Source organism: Ambystoma mexicanum, chromosome 8, assembly GCF_040938575.1.
Source record: "Ambystoma mexicanum isolate Mex_15411 chromosome 8, UKY_AmexF1_1, whole genome shotgun sequence".
In the NCBI taxonomy this organism is placed as follows: Eukaryota; Metazoa; Chordata; class Amphibia; order Caudata; family Ambystomatidae; genus Ambystoma; species Ambystoma mexicanum.
The window spans coordinates 509,029,169-509,048,160 of record NC_090929.1 but is presented as its reverse complement, the minus strand read 5'-3'; the positions used below and the strand labels follow the sequence as shown (position 1 = coordinate 509,048,160).

General features: G+C 44.0%; 1 protein-coding gene across 3 annotated transcripts in view; it reads left to right on the top strand.

Moving 5' to 3' along the window:
* The window catches only part of FAAP20 (FA core complex associated protein 20), a 121,707-nt gene that overhangs the window by 82,301 nt on the left and 20,414 nt on the right, over window positions 1-18,992 (top strand). Inside the window, exon 2 of one of the 3 annotated variants that reach the window (XM_069610178.1) lies at window positions 11,804-11,951. The exons of 1 other annotated variant lie outside the window; for it this stretch is intronic. In XM_069610178.1, coding sequence (XP_069466279.1) covers window positions 11,804-11,951 — 148 coding nt within the window. Of the gene's footprint in view, window positions 1-11,803; window positions 12,108-18,992 lie in introns of all 3 variants that reach the window. One more of the 3 variants, XM_069610180.1, reaches the window with a different exon arrangement.

The following is an 18,992-nucleotide window of genomic DNA, read 5'->3' as shown; positions in this document are numbered from 1 at the left end:
AAAACCTCACCAGTGAGCCTAACCTGCACTCAACTGTGGCGCAGGGCTCATCCAACTGGCCTAAACGGCTCCCTTATGGCAGGGAGATCTGTCAATTCCCAAACTAAACTAAACTAAATGAAAAAATGCGCACCTAAAAAGTATATGTTTGCTGAAGCCTGGACTAACTACAACTAGTTGGACCAGAATAACCTTTTTCAGGAGCCGGCCTTTAACAAACTCTATTCACTCCATCTGAAAATATTTTGGATCTATGTGATTATTGCGACGGCCGAAAATGCCAACTTTTCTTTTAACCCTTTACCCCACATATATATGCAGGGGGAGACCCCTCTCCCCGAATATTAATATTATACTCCAAACCCCCCCCACATATATATGTGGTGTAAGGGGGGGGTTAAAAAAGAAATCTGCATTTTCCGCCGTCGCAATTCTCAGGTCGACATTTTTGTATGATTCCAATTCTATTGTCTCTAAAAATAATCCAACCGCAATAACGGCAAAAAAGCTCTTCTGGTCCTTAGAAAATCAGACCTACAACAACCCAGTGCCCACGTCGCAATATCGACAACGCAGATATCCATTTCCCTCAAAAACCACAACAAAGATCACAAGGGAGCCACAAACCGGCCTAGTATTGCCAAGCGCCAAACCTTTAGCAAAATGGCAGGACGAGATTGACTTTCCAGGAGTCTGCTCTATCTAAGGGCTTACGGCTACATTCCTGAAAACCTTTGACAAACTGAAGAAGTCACTTCCTCCAGCGGGCAGGACTGCAATTCATGTAATATTTTCAAGTGTCTGTGTAAGAAAGTGTTCATGTGCAAACCATTTCACCGTGCAATTTACAAATGGTACCACTCTTTTTTCCATGTTTTTCACCACTGTAATATCATTAGTGCTTTTTTTGTGTGCAAAAGGGGGTATTTGAATAAAGCAATATGGGATTGGTAGGGGGGTGAAAGGGAGCATATGGTGGTGGGCTTCTCACACATTCTGCTGCAAAACAGTAAAAAGTTGACAGTAGAACATGTGGTGAAAAAATGTGCCGTAAAAACACAGAACCATACATGCTTTTCCGTACACAGTATATAAAGATAAAGAAAAATATGTATTGTATCTATTTCAACATGCTTGGCTACATCATACTTATTTTAATGTACAGTATGTGTTTTACTGCAGTTCATATAAGAATATTAATTTTACAATATCGCTGTTTTTTTCCTTTCCATGTAGTAGATGCATTTTGATATGTTTGTCTACGTCATAGTAATGCACCATATGAAATTTCTAACTATAGCTTTGTAACAATATATTGAACGACCACACTGAGCACGGGGAGTCCCCTTCTGACCCCCCACCCCCAATCAAGATGACCACAACACGCCCATTATTTTGGTTCAGCTAGTCCTGTCTGACTCGTATAGCACGTAAATCCCTCCCCTGTGCCAACAATGAGCCAAGAACCAGGCTGGGCTATAGAGAGAATATATATTTATTTAAAGTATGGTTCAATTAATAATTGCCATAGATGATTACACACGCCACCTTCTCTGTGGCACAAAACAAAGCTTCAAAACAAAACGTACATTTTCCTTTTTGTTGCAAATGCAGGGAACACCAGCAAATAAGCAGGTCAAACCTCTTGTCCCACAAACTCTTTTTATGTCGAAATTCAACAATATCTTGGCACATTATGATAGCATTGATCTTACTTGGTAAGGTTTAGATTTATAACACATGCACAGGTTCTGTGTTCAAAAGCTAATTGCCCTTTCTGTAACCATCGCCTTGATGCCTCCTGGTTTTTTGCACTCTACAAATGACAAAAAAAAAATAAAAACAATTTCACCTGTGGTACTAGGTATGTTTAATTTCCCTGCACACTTAATATTAACTGTTTTGAAATCACCCAGGCTCTTTAGGATACTTCTGATGGATAGCACCCTTCTTTCTTTTTCACCCAAAAACAATACAAAATCGTTCATATTATCAGGGTCATTTATCATTCTCAGGAAAGAGTATATGTGTTTTAATGGAGAATTACACTAGGTTTCACTTGGCAAAGCAATCTCCCCAGCACCAAAAACCCAGTTGTAAATGATATGCAGCACCCTTCTTGAAGGGCCAGGTCTAGGGAGTGGGGACAGTTAGAAATGTCGTTTTGGGACAAGGCCACTCGTGTTGTCTAGAGAGGTCTGGGGTTGATGGGAAGAATAAATGCACCCCAATTACCTTAAGTAACTATAACTTCCTGCTAGGATAGAGTGTCAAGATTTCAAACTCGTCCGAGCTCTTGCCGGGTCACTCTATTTGGGAGGTAATTAAATTAATATTCAGTCACATATACTAAGAGTCTACACAATTTGCCCCCACACACTATTATGGGAAAATAGTAAGGCAGGCAGATCCCCCACCCCCTCCCCCCACACTTGGTTTCAGATGGATCAATCTACTTACATTGGACCTCTGATTTTGGCACTTGGGAAAGACTACAAGGCTCTTGTTTGGACAGCACAGGGGTCTGGGCAAACACCTCAATCAAAGATGGTCACCAGCATCCATCCCTCATTTGGCTCTCCTAGGGCTTTAGGCTTTCACAGTTTCTGTCTTCCATGCAGTATTAAGTCTCCATCAATTTGACGCCTCTCCAACCAGGTAATGTCAGGCAGCTGTGTCAGGATTCACCAGATATATTATGGCAAGTCTCTTTCAAGATGTTTTGACAGCTCTCCGTTAGATGGTTTTGTAGGCAGGTGTCTCCCCGCTGGCTGGTGCAGCCAGTTTTTAATCCATAAGTCTCACCCCTGAAATATTAAGATCAGGTGGTGTTAACTTTTTAACCTTGAATTTTCATTGAACCTTCAAAGTGCTCTTCTACCACCAAGGTTCAACCCCTCTCTGCTGATAGGCCCTTGGAGTGTTATGATTGAAGTGATCTGAAGAGGTACACCCCTAATGTAGTTTACATTTGTTTTACATGTCAGCCTTTGCACTCAAAAAGTCCCTACAGGGCAAACCTTTTCAATTTACCAACAAACGTGATGTAACGTCCTTCCATTAAAGAGACCGCCACAAGAAGGTAAGTTACAAATGGGTGTATTGAAGTTACGTCGATGGTATGGAGTATACACTGGGACATCCGCCCAGCAAGCTCATAAAATCCAACTGCCTCTTCCCAACAGAACACAGCCCCAAGCATAAATGATACATTCTACAACACGCGGCAAGCATCGCTCCACAAGGTCAGTGACATCACTCATCTCCCGACTCATACACTCCAAGGCCCTAACTACAACACACCTCCCTCCCGGACCAAATAAAATGCTAAAATGCACATACCATACAACCCGTCATCATTAAGCACTTAGCTGATGCACAAATCAAAACCGCACAAAGCAAAACCATCCAATGCTAAAACACGAGAAAGAAACTCCCAAACCAGGGAAACCAAACACACCCCAACCGGAACCCTAGCAAACTAAAACACTGAACCCTAGCAAACTAAGAAACACCACCGATAAGATCTAATGAAACTCTAGAAAATGCGCTTCAAAGGGACTTCGGAGAAAACCGACATAGGAGAAATCACTCTTTAAAAAAAGAAAAAAAAAAGAAAAAACCTAGAGAACCAAAAAAACACCAGAACCCAAAACCAGCACCCAATGTAAACAGAAAACAACAACTTGGAAAAAATGCTAGAAACGCAGCACCTAACTGCACGTGAAAGAAAAATAAAAGGAAGAAACTCATAACAAAACCGGATTACAGCACCTCATTGCACCTTCTAGTAAAGAACCAGAGCAAAAGAAACTGAGGAACGATACCTCACCACAACACAGCACCTCACTGCATGCACAATAGAACTCAGAAACTGAGGAAACGCCTCCACCGCATACAGCACCTCACTGCATGCTCAAACAAAACACAGAAACTGAGGAATGACGCCTCACTGCTCCCCCAAATAAACTAAGTCAACGACAGCACCCACTGACGTTAAAACAACAACCTCATAAGACAGCGCAAACCATAAAGCCCTAAACAATAAAACATCAACACATACGCTTGTATCCCAAAGAGGAACCACCCTAGCACACACACGCACTAAATCCATACAGTATTAACCGCACATTTGAAATGCCACCCCATCGTAAAACCACCACCCGCAAGCCCAACACATAACCTGTGAAATAATGCAAAATGGATATCAGTACCTAGAACCACAAGAAAACTCACCGCCCACAAGTCCAAAAATGTGACCTGTAAAAGAAAATTAAATAAACCCTGCATTATTAGAACATGCGACGACTCCCAAAAGCGGCCGCCTCCCGCACTTCAATGGGAGAATCCTGCAAAAGAAAGTGTTAACAAAATCCAGTACACACAGCACAGACGGACCACGCACACACGACCCAAAAATGGCTTGTAACCACAACCAATCAATCAGTCATCAACCCATATTGAGAACTGAGAACCCAAACACATACGTTACCACACCCCATGAGGCAACAAAGCTGAAGTAATTTACAATACCCCGCCCCATGACGGCACAAAGAAAACAAAACCATCACCAATCACATTGAGAGCATGAAACAATAACCAGTCACATCTCCGTCAAGGAAAGACCCTCCAAATCGGTCAGAAAATCCACCAGATCAGGATCAAACTCCTTGGCCTTCTGAAGAAATCGCCAACATGCTTGGCAACAGTTCCGCAGGCCTCCGTCCACAGCATCACACAACGCACATAGGGATGTGCAGGTCCACTTGCGACGTACCAACAACGTTCCGTCGTCATGCTCTATGGCATCCTGAAAGTTTCTCTTCAGAGCTCTAGGAACAGTACCCACGGCTCTACACAACATGGATGAAAACGCGTCATGCAAAGCCGACTCTGAAGTTCCTTGAGCGACTGCTTGACAAACTTGCAAAAGAACGCCTTGCTGAGCAGCATCCATAGCCACGTGACAATCGGGAAGATCATCCACGCATGCCATTGGAACGTCAACCTCGTCCAGCTCCTGCAACTGTCCCGGACAATCCAGCATGTCCGAACCGCCTCACAAGACAATGTCGCCCCGCAAGTCCTCCTCCAACTCCGAAGAACCAGACCTGGAAGTGGAGACTTGGACGTTTTCAAGGACAGCGGCCTGGGAACCCCACCACAAACAGTTCTGGGACACACTCCGAAAAACCCCTCTTGTAGAGGCACCATCTGAAAACGCCATGACTTCAGCCTCGGACACTGACATGCCCAGCGAATGCAAAGACCGCAAAGAAATGTCACTGATGGGCCCTTGGGATGCCGTTAAAACGCTGACCGCAACTTGTGTGCCCTCCAGGTAACAACGCAAGGTTGTTAAAGCAATGAACACCAAATGCCCTCGGCCGGCGAACTCACTGGCGGTAACGGCAAACAGGAAAAGAAAGGGCAACCCCTTGGATTCCAGTACGGGACCCTCACTGCCGTCGAGCCAGAGCTGGCATTGACCAAGCCCCCCTACCACTGGCCTGCCAGTCACAGGTAACGCAGCAAGCTGTGACCAACCAAACTGGGGCGAAGGGCTAGGGCGGATGTCACCTTGGAGGGCAGTGTTACTCAGGCGCTGCCCCCTCCCAGCAGGATCCCATCCTCGTTGCCAGTGATGTAACGTCCTTCCATAAAAGAGACCGCCACAAGAAGGTAAGTTACAAGTGGGTGTATTGAAGTTACGTCGATGGTATGGAGTATACACTGGACGTCCGCCCGGCAAGCTCATAAAATCCAACTGCCTCTTCCCAACAGAACACAGCCCCAAGCATAACCGATAGATTCTACAACACGCAACAAGCACCGCTCCACAAGCTCAGTGATATCACCCATCTACCGACTCATACACTCCAAGGCACTAACTACAACTAAACGCCACAATACATAGATATTTACATTCCTCTTATCAAGACAGATCAATCAAATGTTCTCCCATTTTGGCAGGCTATTTGCATGTGTGGGCTATGGTTTTTTGCCCTTTACACAAACATTATCATACTAAGGAATGTGAAATCCTCAGTCTACCCAGATAGCTAATTTAATAAGCCATCAGCTCCCCAACTTTAATATTCCTAAATCTTTCGAGGAAGCTTGAAACACGCTTTTGGTTGATTATAACTTAATTTCCGCAACTCAAATTTAGATGTTATATCAACACCATGGCTTGAAATCCGCTTTAAAATGACATGTCCAAACCCTGTAAGTATTGCGGTTCAAAGGTTACTGAGTAAAATGTAATTTCTATTGTAACCCTATGGCCATATATTTATACGTAGATTTGCTCAGTTTCATTTCTCCATTTAAATTGCATGGAGTCCACGGCATCTGTTTGTCTCTGGGCCCAATACTGACTTAAGGTTAGGGTAAATGCATTAGCCTTTGTTCTCTGAGGGATAATGGGTGCTGGAGAGATTATCCATCAGCATAAATGGCTCAACCCTTCCCCCCCTGAACATCATGAGGCATTGCTGTCATGTATCCTTGCAATCTTGAGTCCACCACCATGTTTCAAATCTAAATTTTGTATTTTTTTTCAGAGCTGCGCCCATCCAGGGCTGGCCCTGTTGTTGTTCTGGAAGCCATAGTTTCCTCTTATGCAGGAGCCAAACCCTTCTGCTTTGGCTTCAAAGCAATGTTCTTTCAACTGAACAGCAGATCCTTGCATGTCATGGGTGAAGGTATATTTGAATCTTTGTTCAAGCCCCAATGACCAGAATTCTGTACTTTGCATGTCGCAATATGTTGCTTTAGACATTTCAGTGTTTGCAAAACCTCGATTTTCATATAGAAATATTCTTTTAATTGTCCTTGGCCTTATCACTTAACATGCAAGGCCGTTTTGGATCTGTGCCTTTCCCTTGCTGCGCACCTCCAGTATTTTAAAGTTGCAGCTGAACTGACAGGCTGCCCTTTCTCTTTGTCATTCACAATGTGCATTTTGAAATGTTTTTCGCATTAGAGGCCTAGCCTGGCCTTTCAGTTCATGCCATTCTGGGGCTGTTATTAAACCCCACAGCATGTATGGATTTCAGTAGGCTGTAAGATCTATTTAAATGTACCCTGTACATCTCACTATATAATTTACATAACTGGGTATACAATGCATGTAATTTGTCCTGGGCGGTATATTTTCTCCTCATAAAGCGCAATCTTGACCTATTGTAGAAAAAGTGAAGAATATGCTGGATAGTGTGTTTCCCGGTGCCCAGATGCCTGTGGGCTTTTGGGGCCTTATAAATACATTTAAAAAAAAAAGAAAAATGTCCCCATCAGCCCTCCTTACCCTCTCCTCATGGTTTTATCACAAAAAAAATCATGCAATCATAGGCGACAAATTCATACAATCCTATGAGATACATTGTCGTATCATTAAAGTCAGAATCTAAGTGATTTTACCGAACCCAAAGGTTCGACTTCCCAAAAGTTCGTCTTTTTTTAATTTTTTATTTCCCGCAAATATAAATGTGGGGGAGAGCCCCCCACCTTACTCCTAATACATTATTTTATATACTTTACCCCCCCACAAATATATCTGCGGGAATTTGGGGGTCGATCATTTGGGAGTGGAACTTTTGGGGTTAGGTAAAATTGTTCTAAACCGTAAAGTCAATATATTCAAACCATTGTCCTCAGATTAACTTTTTTGTTATGGCTCTTTTCTTAGAAAAATGTATGTAGAATTTACAGAACACAATTTAATGCAAGGATCAAACCTGAGGTAACTCGCTCTCATAAGGCTGCAATTACATAAGTCCTCCATCCTCAATGTCAACGTGTTTCACCCCTTCCACACAAGGCTCTCCCAAGGTTGGTATAATTCTTCCTCTTAATTAAAGTGGGCCATCATATAACACCCACCATGCATTTTAAATCCCCATATGCAAAGTACATTAAAACCTACCGATAGAAAGCGCTCATGTCTTTTAAAATACACAGGATGCATAGTTACAATATGGCTGGTGTGGGTAAATCCTGTCAGTACGCAGACACGTTTGCTTTACTCAGTTGACCACATTAGCCCTCCATCAACCAATCCCATTAATGATTTACAATGAAATCAATCTGAATGACAGAAGGCCATTTTCATTATATTGTAGCGTGGTCCAGAGTTTTCAAACGGATGTGTGCTGTATAAGGTGCATTTTTAAATAGCGAATTACAACTATAAAAATATAGTTGTACATGAAAGTAATTGGATAAGGATAGTGGACAGCACTTGGAAGTGTTGCACCTTTGCTAGAAGTTCCGTTGTGTCGGCAGGACTGACTGGCTCAATGCAAGTCCTGTGAAATGCTTTTTGGAGTGTGTGTGTGCTTCACCTCATCTCCTCTGATTGGAATATGGTGCTCGAGAATTAAAGAAGAGAAATCTTCAGCTGAGGTGGAAAAGGGGAATTGCTGTGACTGGGTGAAATGTAAACCACATTTTCATTTGAGCTAATGTAGAGGGCTCTCTGTTGGAGAGGAAAGCCACTGTAGAACTGTCCCTGAACTGTCTGCGTAGAACCTGTAGTGGAGTGAGAGGGGTCTCTGAAGTAATGGTCCGGAGGATGCCTCACAAGGCCGAACGTGATTATTTTTTAAAGCCTCAGCAATGGGTGGCAAAGGCATCTGGAAGAGTGGGAGACTTTCCTGCGGGATAAGAAGACCTTACTAAAGGTCAGAAGCATATTATGGTATCTATGAAGCCCATGCACACAGACATTGACATGGTGGAGATGGTTGCTTCTTCGATTTAAAAGATATTTTAAGGTCTAGGATCCTGTATTGAGAAGGAGCTGTGATAACTAGATGATTTGTCTTCAAGAGAGTGATGTGAAGACACGGGATACTAGAGTTGAAATGGGACCTTGTGGCTTTTTTAAAATAGGGTGACACAAGCCATGACAATCTTGGACTCCAAGCTGGATTACACCGAGCACTTCAGGAGAGCTGCTGGTGTGCGAGTGCTGGGGGTTCCTACTTCTGTGGGTGGGCCAACTCTGCAGGACAGGTTACAAGTGTTTCTTAGGGTCACTGGCAAAGCCCTGAGATGCTTTGTCCAGTTCCCTATTAAAAAAGTATTTCGTCTTTTGATCAAAGCCTGACCCAGTGGTGATCAGCACGGGGGAAGCACTGTGAATCTAGGTTTGCGGAATGCAGATTCTAGGGAGGAGCTCCTGAAAACGTCTGCACAGCACAAAGGTATGCATTTAAAATAATGCCAAAGAAAATTAGTCAGTGAAAAAATAGTGGTGAAAATGTTTGCAATGAAAAAGTAGTCGAGTAACAAGTAGTCAATAATGCAGCTAAAAAAGTAAAAAATGAAACGTTGCTGGTGTTTAGGAGGTTTTGTAGTGCATGTGATTGGCTTTTAGGGTTGGGATAGGCTTATTCTAATAGGTAAACATTGGATTAGAATTAGGGTAAAATACACTAAGAATGCAATGCTTTTAGTGAGGGTTCAGGCTGTTGTAAAGGTCTTGTGATTGACTGGTTTAGATAAGGCTAGTGGTTGGGGGTTGGAGTAAAGATGTTTGTTAGGGAAAGGGTTAGGATGTTTGTGGAGGACTGGTGACTTTGAGATTTGGGTAGATTAATGGTCAGAATAAGTGTTATGGTATGGGCGAGAGTAAGGCTAGAGTTAACAGATTAAGGGGTTGGGGGAGGCGAAGGCTTGTGAATCTGGAGTAGCATTGGGTTTAGGATAAACCTAGTGGTTAGGGTACAGTAAGAAGAGTTAGAGTTACGGTAAGGCAAAGGTTAGCATTAGAAAAAGTTTTTGTGTTGGTATGAGGTTTATCGAGGCTGTGAAGGGGAGGGCTGGTGATGGGGTTTGAGCTAGGGTTAGTTAATTTTCTAATTATTTTGTGGTGTTTTCTATCTAGTCACATAGACCTATAATATTTTAGTGCGCTGCAGGGTTAGGATTGGGGAAGACCTAATTAGTAGGGCTAGAATAGGGGTTGTAGTTAATTATGGTAAGAGGTATGGATAGGGTAGGGTGATTTTGAAGGGCTGCTGATTGCATGTCTTACAAAGCGGTTTGGGTAATTGTTAGAGCTACAACTTTTTACTTTTGTGTGTTTAAATGTTGCCTTTTCTGGTGACAGTATTACTGGGAAAATGTTCACACGATACATTACGTCAATATAATACCTACGTTTTGCTGACTACTTTTAAACATGACTACATTTTCCTGGCAACATTTTCACACAGAACGCACACAAAGAACAGCCCTTGGAAAGTAATGGGCCTCTCCTATTCTCAGTTTTGGATTCTGCATCTGCAATTAAAACACTAACAAAAGCTTGTGGAGGTCAGTAAGTACCTACAATCTCTGGTGCAACTGTATCCCTTAGGTACCCCGATACCTTCACTACTGGGGTTACCGAGAGGTGTTTAGAAGAGAGCTCTGTGGACTAGATTACCTTTCAAAACCCTTTAGTACACACTCGGACACCAGTAACCGGGAAGCCCGTTCCCATGTGTGGTGAAATGTTTTAGCAAATATTTGCGCATCATGGCCTCTGTGTACAGATCTAGTGCGTCCTTTGATCTGCTATAAGATGCTATATGTGCAAACTACGGGTCGTAGAACATATCAGATCTCTGATTGGCGCTAAGAGACCATTATCATGCACACCACTTTACTGAACAATATATATATATATAACAATTCCTGGTCGTAACCAGAAGTAGAAAAAGAAAACCATCCGGAAGTAAAGCAAATCATAAGTATACTAAAGGATTATATAAATGTTATTCCTTAACTCCTATCGCACACTTCAAGCAATGCTACCTAATATCCCATTTTATGGGGCAGGCACATGGATATTCTTGCGAGGCACATTGTAGTGCAGGGTTTGAAGGTGCCAGGAGCTATTTAGATCCTGTTTGTGCCTATTTAGCTTGACCACTAACTGCTACTTTTCGCTCCCCAGGCCAACTGGTGTCATACAAGCATACCGATGTGACTTTAACTCTATTTGGTAATGTGCATTAGGCCACATGTACAAGACTTTCAAAGCATACCGAGTCATGCAAAATGTTATAGTGTGCATCTCATTTGGTAGTGAAATTTGCCACTCGCTGTGTACTAGCTCCTCCTTTCCCAGTGGTAGCTCCTGCTTTCTGGGTGATGCTGGACACTGAGGAGATGTGCTTTACCTCCTGCTCAACAAATACTTTTTACAATCCCTGTATTAGTCGGTGGTAGAATCCAGGCAGTATCTGTGATCTGAGCTAGCGCATGGGTCCACGTTACAAGCTACTAGTGAGTCGTAAAAAAAATAGTCACTTTCCCAATCAATCAATCAATACACAGAGCACACCATTTCTTACCTGCCAAGAGTCAATAAAAGCTTGCTAGTCGTGGGTGCAAATTTTGAGACCCGATAGCAAACTGGTCTAATACATGACAGTAAATATTGTGTAAATGTGCTCTATCTCTGATGTCTGAACTCTATGTTCCCATTGAGATATCGTCTCCCTAGAACTCCCAATCTACCTGGTTCACACCCTGCTCACTAACCTCTAACAATTATTGAAGAGCACTCTGCAAATTGTTCGACTCCCTGGTGGATTGCTTATGTAAGTTTTGAGTAAAATGCTAATTCTGTTCTATAATAATAAATACAAATACATATATATTTCTTGCTTTGTGAATGTTAATGAGATGTGGTGGTTGTAGTACTAGAAACTATCTGAATAGGAAAAAAGTTTTTATTATGAGTTGTGCATTTCGAGCGCCGATCCGGTTAATGTTGGTCTACCTTCACAATTTTGTATTTCAGACGATTAACCGCCAGCTCTTACTGGTTTGAGGGAGAAGGGTTAAATGAATCTGAAAAGGTTTGGAAGGAGGTGCTGAATGCTGCATACCTAGATCTGAAAAGCCCGAACTGGGAAACCATTCCCAACTTACCACCATTTCCGGAAAAGGTACGGCCCAGGGGAGCATGAATGGAATGGTTGGCTCAACAGCTTGGGAACGGGTTTGAGAACCCTTGTCTTTATCATGGGTCCTAGATACAGTGATCTTCTGTTACCTGCGACTCATGGAAGTTGGAGTTTTGACCTAACTCTTTGGAGCAGGCGGTAATTCTGTTGTCCAGGCATTCGTGCAATTCATTGTAATCCTAACATATCCTTTTTGATGTCGTTAAAAGGGATTTTCTTTTTTTGTTGATGTATTGAACAGTCCATCATGTTGTTCTGCTTTTACCATGCATCTTGCATAATAGGAGCTGATTCTTGTAGGTCTGAGAAATGTGCATATCCCGAAGATTATTCCTTTTCAGTGTGTCCTTAATTTAATTGCAGGGTCGTGCTGTGCGATTCTCTGTTAGAAATCTCAGTTCTGTGCTTAATAAGTTGAATCATATCTGCTCTTCATCAAGACCTTTTCATAGAACTGTCCACCAAATGTCTTCGGCTGTATGGTCTCATTTAATTAATCTTCCACTAGCATTGCTGTCATTATCTTGTTCCTAACACGTTTGCGTTATTCTGGTTTTGGCTGCTCTAGCTCTATCTCCAACATATCTTCATTTAAGTGAACTTAAAATCAGCGAAATATATATCTTCGTATTGCAATTTATGAGTCTTCTGCTTCCATGCAGATATCCATCCTCAACTTTTTTCTCAGAGCATTTTTTTTACACCAGTCCAAATGCGTATGAGAAGGAAGATCCCACGCCCCGTCCCAACTCTCTTGTTACAGTTTTAAAGTTTGTTGTCACCCTGTATCAGAAAGTTTTACATTATTACAAAAGATTGTATTTCTAATGCTATGACTTCTCTTATAGGCGAATAGCAGTGGGATATTTAGAATTCAAGATGTGCAAGTTGTTTACAAATATTTAATTGACCTTAAGATCGACTAATTTCGGAATTAAAATACGACTAAATTTAGTACTCCCCATATCTTTGAGTTATTGGTCAAATAAGGCTTCTCAATTGTTTTACACCTTTTCATAGCTCTTTTTAATACTTTATTGGGGTGGCCACCAGTTTCCAAGCCCCTTACTTATTGAACTGTCTTCTGCTGATAATCTGGTGAAATTTTACAAATTGACCAAAGGTAAGACATTTTATGGTTTGTGGCTGTCCTAGCTCAACAGTGCATTGTGATCAGTGAGCGTGTTCCTGCTTTGTCTTGTGATATCCCATTATTTTGTTAATTAGGCAAATAAAACAAATTTTAACTCATAGTCCTGAACTTCTTAGCTTCTTCTCCTGTGTCTTCTGAAAGAACATCTATATAGCTTATCAATAATTCCGTTGGTTTTAGACATGGGTTACTGGAGGCATAGGTGACTTGATTCCTCAAACATGTTTGCATGGAGTTTAGCCACAATGTGGGCCAGTGCCCCCCACACCATACCGGTTTGCCTCTATTGGTATATTTTACCCTCAAACAGGAAATAATTTTTTATCACGTTCATCCATTTACACCACATATAAAGTGACTTCAAGTTGGTGATATGTGACTATGAAGTGATTTGGATTACTTCATTGCTGCTTTTTGAAGTTCTTTGTATACAACAGTAGGTAACCCTACCAACAGGTTCTTTCTCGTATCAAACTCTAAGCCCTCATTTTGCTTATTATATGAGCAGTGCACTTGTGTGTGTTTACCACCTAAGGTATGTGGGTCTTCATACAGATATCGGTGAGTGGGGACAAGGATTCTAATGCTGAGGCTACCCCTGAGAATGTCAGATGCCAGTATGCACAGCTGCAGCCTAACTACGTGAGCCGCCAGAGCACGACCCTCCCACCTTGGTTGGCACATGTTCCTGTTTTCAGTGTATAGGTAACTATTCGGCAGCCAATGGGGAGGGGATGAGACGTTGGTGATAGGTAAAGGGGTGTTTCGTAAATCGCAAAAGGCGTTTGGTTTAGATTCCTTGAGAGACACCATATTATGAAAACTGGTGTTTAACAAAATAAATCTTGCACTAATAGTGAGAGAACAGGTATTTGCCAATATGCATTTATAAGAGCCTTAAATGCACATTAACTCATGCATACCATGTTCCTCCTTTATAGTGTTACCGACATAAGCCACTGCCTAGAGTTATCAAATCTTGTTTGTGAATAGTCTTTAATGCACAAGTCTTTAGTAGTTCTCTGATGTAGCTGCAAAAGAACAATACATTACCTCGGTTACTAAGAAATGCTGTGGTTATTCTTCAACACTTTCGACCACTCCATCCTGTTGTCCCGCCTTGCCCAGATGGGAATATCTGGACAGGTACTAACCTGGTTGACCTCTTTCCTGTCGGACCATACCCAGCCTCTCACTAAGCCCCCCTTTTCTTCTGCCACTTCAGCTGTGGAGTTCGGCAGGGCTCCTCCTTGTCTCTGTTTCTGTTTAACATCTACATTTGGGCCCTTGTGTGTCTCATGGCGTCAGGTGCTACTAGTCCGCGGACAACACTCAGATCCTGATCCGTTTAGATCTTAATCAGGCGGAGGAGTCGTTGCGCCTGCAGTGCCTGGCGGGCGTGGGAGAGTGGATGGACCATAACTGGCTCAAATTGAACGGAGACAAGCCAGAGGTGATGGTGGTAGGTTGCCCTCCTGACCCTTCACTCTGGTTGTCTTCTTTCCGGCCTTCTTCTTTGGGCCCCCTCCCTATCCCGGTGGACAAGGTTAAAAACCTGGGGGTAGTACTGCCAGCCTCCCTGTCCATGGACAAGTAAGTAAAATCTGTGTTCCAAGCCGGTCATTTCCAACTGAAAACATTAAAGAAGGTGCTTTCTATGATCATTGCACCCCTACGCCCCCTTGTGGTGGTGGCTATGGTGATCTCGTGGCTGGATTATTGTAACTCTGTTTACTTAGCTCAGACTAAGGGAGTGATCCACTGGTTGCAACGTCTCCAAAACCTGGCTGCCCGGGTTGCCACTGGCTCTCCTTATGCAGCCCATATATCCCTGGTTCTTCAATCCCTTCATTGGCTCCCGGTGACTCAACAAGTTAACTTCAAGGCACTGTGCATTGTCCATCGTGCTCTACATGGCCAAGGGGCGGAGTACCTCCAAGCGAAATTCACGCCCTATGTCCCCCCATGGTCATTGTGCTCCGCCTCTGCTGAGATGATGGCGGTCCCCATAAATAAATGTGACCGGATCGGAGGATGAGCCTTTTCTGTGGCAGCTGCGGAGTTGTGGAACAAACTCTCAATGACCATCAAAATTTCGAATTACCTAGCCTTCAGAAAGGCTGTCAAAACCTTCCCTTTCTAGGCTTGCTGGCTACTGGCTAAGTTCTCCTCACTCTAGCGCCATGATGCCCAACGGGTGACCACGCGCTTTACAAGTGGACTTAACATAACAAAACATTATTCTCAAAAAGCAAGTACTCAAAACAATGTAGTTTTCCACTTGGCGCTGACCCCTGGGCCCAGGGTGAGGACCCTAGGGGCTGTTTTTGCAGGCTTAGAAGTTTCTCAGTCACGAGCAGCTAATGTGTCGATTTGCAGATTGAAGTGCAGTCAAGTCAAGCTCTTGCCCATGGGAGTATGGTCTGGAGTATTGCCGGAAATTAGAACCTGCATTGCACCAGCAGACTCACCAGAGATCTGATGCTGGAATGGCGGTGGCACATGGTGATTCCTGGAATGCTGCTCCTAGCACATTCTAGTGCTCACATTGGGATATTAAATTACAAGTACTTGAGCACGGTTGGGAAATGGCTTAAAATCTTACAACATGGTGCACCGCCAGATATTCTGGATAATGGAGTTTTTGGAGATTCACTTATTTATGAGAGGGGTCTTGTGGCCAGATAGATGTGGCTAATGCCTCAGATGTGATGTATAACTTGTTCTTTACCGCTTTGGCCGCAAACGGGACACTCTTGGTACAACCACTCCCATCTCCCTGACACTATTGGTTGCACCCCCACAAAATACTAGTATTCCCCGATTTGTTCTTCACTAGATGCTCAGCTGCTTGTTTGGATATTGTGATGAATCCAATGGAGCCATCACTGATTCCCTGGCTTTGACCTCCTCCCACATGGCTGGGACGGCAGCCTCTACCTGATCCTGACCTTGGGGGCGGTCATATAAGGGAAGATCACATGGAAGGAGACAGCTATGGGGGAGATGTCATGACATCATTGGAGGAGTCTGTGTTCCCCTTCCCCACGAGGAAGACCCTCTGATACCAGAGTTCTTGATGGCCTTTTGTCATTCTAGTAAGGCCCCCCACGTTTCACTCGAACACCCTCACATAACCTCCTTTGATCTTGATGTGCCTTTTTCTGAAATCCATGAGAAAAACCATCCAGGAGTTAAAAGCCCAAATAAAGTTATGGACTTCAACTCCCATAACCACTCTGGTACTGAGCCGAGGAGAACAACAAGGGAGTTTATGCAAAGTGACAGGAGCTCAAAGTACAATGGGAGCACTAGTTGTGTTTCCAAACCTGCAATGAGCAGGACGTTTTAAAAATGGCAACTGCATTAAGGAGGAGAGGGGTGCAGCAAGCAGTGCAGAGGGAGACATTGCCATCCACACTAAGGATCCTGAACGCGAGAGAGCTGGCAGAGCAGGCCGCCGGAACAGGGAGAGAGACACTGCGTGCGTGCGAGCAAGGAAGGCTGTGGAGACGCTGGGAGCAGCACAGAAGCTTATGAGGTCGGGCTGCTCAACAGGACAGCAGTCTTCACCTACGCCCAGAGGGAAACATGGTCGGTGACATCGGAGCCGTGCTGGACGCCTGAGAAGCATCCTAACACTACGAACTGGAAGACTGGTAGAGAAGCAGAAGTGCAAGCAGCATCAGAGACGCTGGAAGAAACCAGTGAGTCTGCCCAAAGAAGCTTGGGGCCCCAGGGCATTCCAACAAGCACACCAACAAGTAATAGAATGATACAAGATTGCTAATGCAGAAAATATTAGGCAACGTTTGTTTGAATGCTGCCAAGGCAATGTACAACCGCAAGATGCAATAAGAAGAATGTTTGAATGCAGACAAAGCAAAGTATGAAAGTAAACCCCAGATGCCAATGTGGGGGAGAGGTTTGAGCAAGTACATTTAAGCAAATATTACCATAGACTGATCTACCAAGCACCACGTGGTATATGCTGAAGTGGCATCAAGGAGCTGTGAAACACAGAAGAAGTCCTGGCAGGTAAGTAAACCAGGCATTTGAAATTTTACAAAGATTCCTGGCAGGGGAGTATACCAGGTAATCTGCAAAGATACAATACCTTTCACAGAAAGACATTTGCAGAACTTTTCGTTTCAACAGAAATATTTGGCTGAACACAAATCCAGAGTCCAGTAAAGACACAAAGTAACTGTTAGCTAACGAGACATTTTGCCATCCCGTTTAAGAATCGGACCACCTTCTGGATCCAATGGTCTGTACCTTGGAGAACATTTTTGTTGATCGGATACTTTTGATCACTTTTTCTAACATTAGGTTAAAGACATTTCAAATGGATTGTGTCCTCCAACATATTCCTCATCTTTGACATGTAATGTCCAGCTTCGGCTGCTTTGGAAATTGTTTGGCAGAGTGCGCCGTGCGATCGATGGCGTTGAGTCGATGTCCTTCAGAGGCCTCCATCGAGGGTGACGTCATTGGATGTTATAAGTAGCACGCACGGCACCCGTTGGCCTCAGTTCTGTTTTTCTGCAAATGTGTTTGCTTCGTGAAACGTGGCACACCTCATACTTTTGAACAGGCGGCAACCCTAAGAGGTTGACTTGCCCGTCCAAAAAGTCGACACCGGAGGAGTGGGAAGCTTTCTATGTGGCGATGCTTAAGATATTTGAGAAACAGGGCAGGTTTCTGTCCGCGCCTTCTGTGGAAGCCAGCAAGGAGCGGTCTCGACCGGAAGCTCGCACGGCCTCGAGCCATAGTAAACAGCGTGATCCCCATCGAGAGCCCTCTAGGCCTCGATCGGACAAGTGCTGTCATGATCCCTGCCTCCAACCCCCTGAGACAACATTCTGGAGCCAGGCCTCGATCACCCACATGGCCCTTAAGGACCACTCTGTCTTATCTGAGACCCACTTGGAGTCAGACTGACGCCTGTGGCGCCAGGCTCATACATAACTCTGAGGAAAACTTGGCATTGGACACTATAATGTACTGTGGGCAATATGGTTGTCCCCAGATAACACAGTTCTATGAACTGAGCTATGCAGTTTAGCTTTTTGGGTGTGGTTCAACCCAGGGATACTTGGGATGTCTGGAGGCTATTTAAACCACGCCCAGGCAGAGGAACACGCTTTGCGTTACTCTGCACCTGCAGCTTGACACTCGTCGTGTTCGAATCGGTCTCCTGTAGGCCTTCGCCTTTTCCCCCGCATCCGTGCACCTGCAAGAACAAGAACAGCGTTAATTGAATGCTTACCTTGGGGAGTATCCTGCTTCCATCCATCGCTCCTCCAGTTCTGTGAGCAGCATTACGGCGGTGTCTTCTCCATCTCGGCACGCCGCATCCTGGAAGAAACTAACGAAAGGAAAAGACATTAGGAAGCATACTCGTATCCCTGTTCGGTCAAAAACAGCAAAAAGAGTCAAACGCTTACCTGGCCGCTCGGGGTAACTTCTTCTCCGGAGCACGCCATCAACCTGCAAAGGGAAAAGACAAAAACGGTTAGCACGTAAAGGACAAGAAGGCGCCGCATATCGCTCACCGCACCTTATTCTCTCAGCCGGCAGCCACGCTGGGACATTGCAGTGCCTGTAGTGGACAGAGGGACAGACATTGATCAGGACAAGAAAAAGCGAACAGCGCAGCGCATCGCACTTTCACTCACCGCTTAGTGGTCAGCTCCCTTAATCAGCAGTACACCATCTCTGGCCTCGCCAACACCTAAGGGAGAAGAGGAACGTTATAAAGGGGGCAAGAGCTAAGAAAAGGACAATTCAATAAGAATCAACAAACCTACCTTGTCAGACCCAATTGGGCCCGCACCAGGGAAGCAAATGGGTTGCATAGCGCCCAC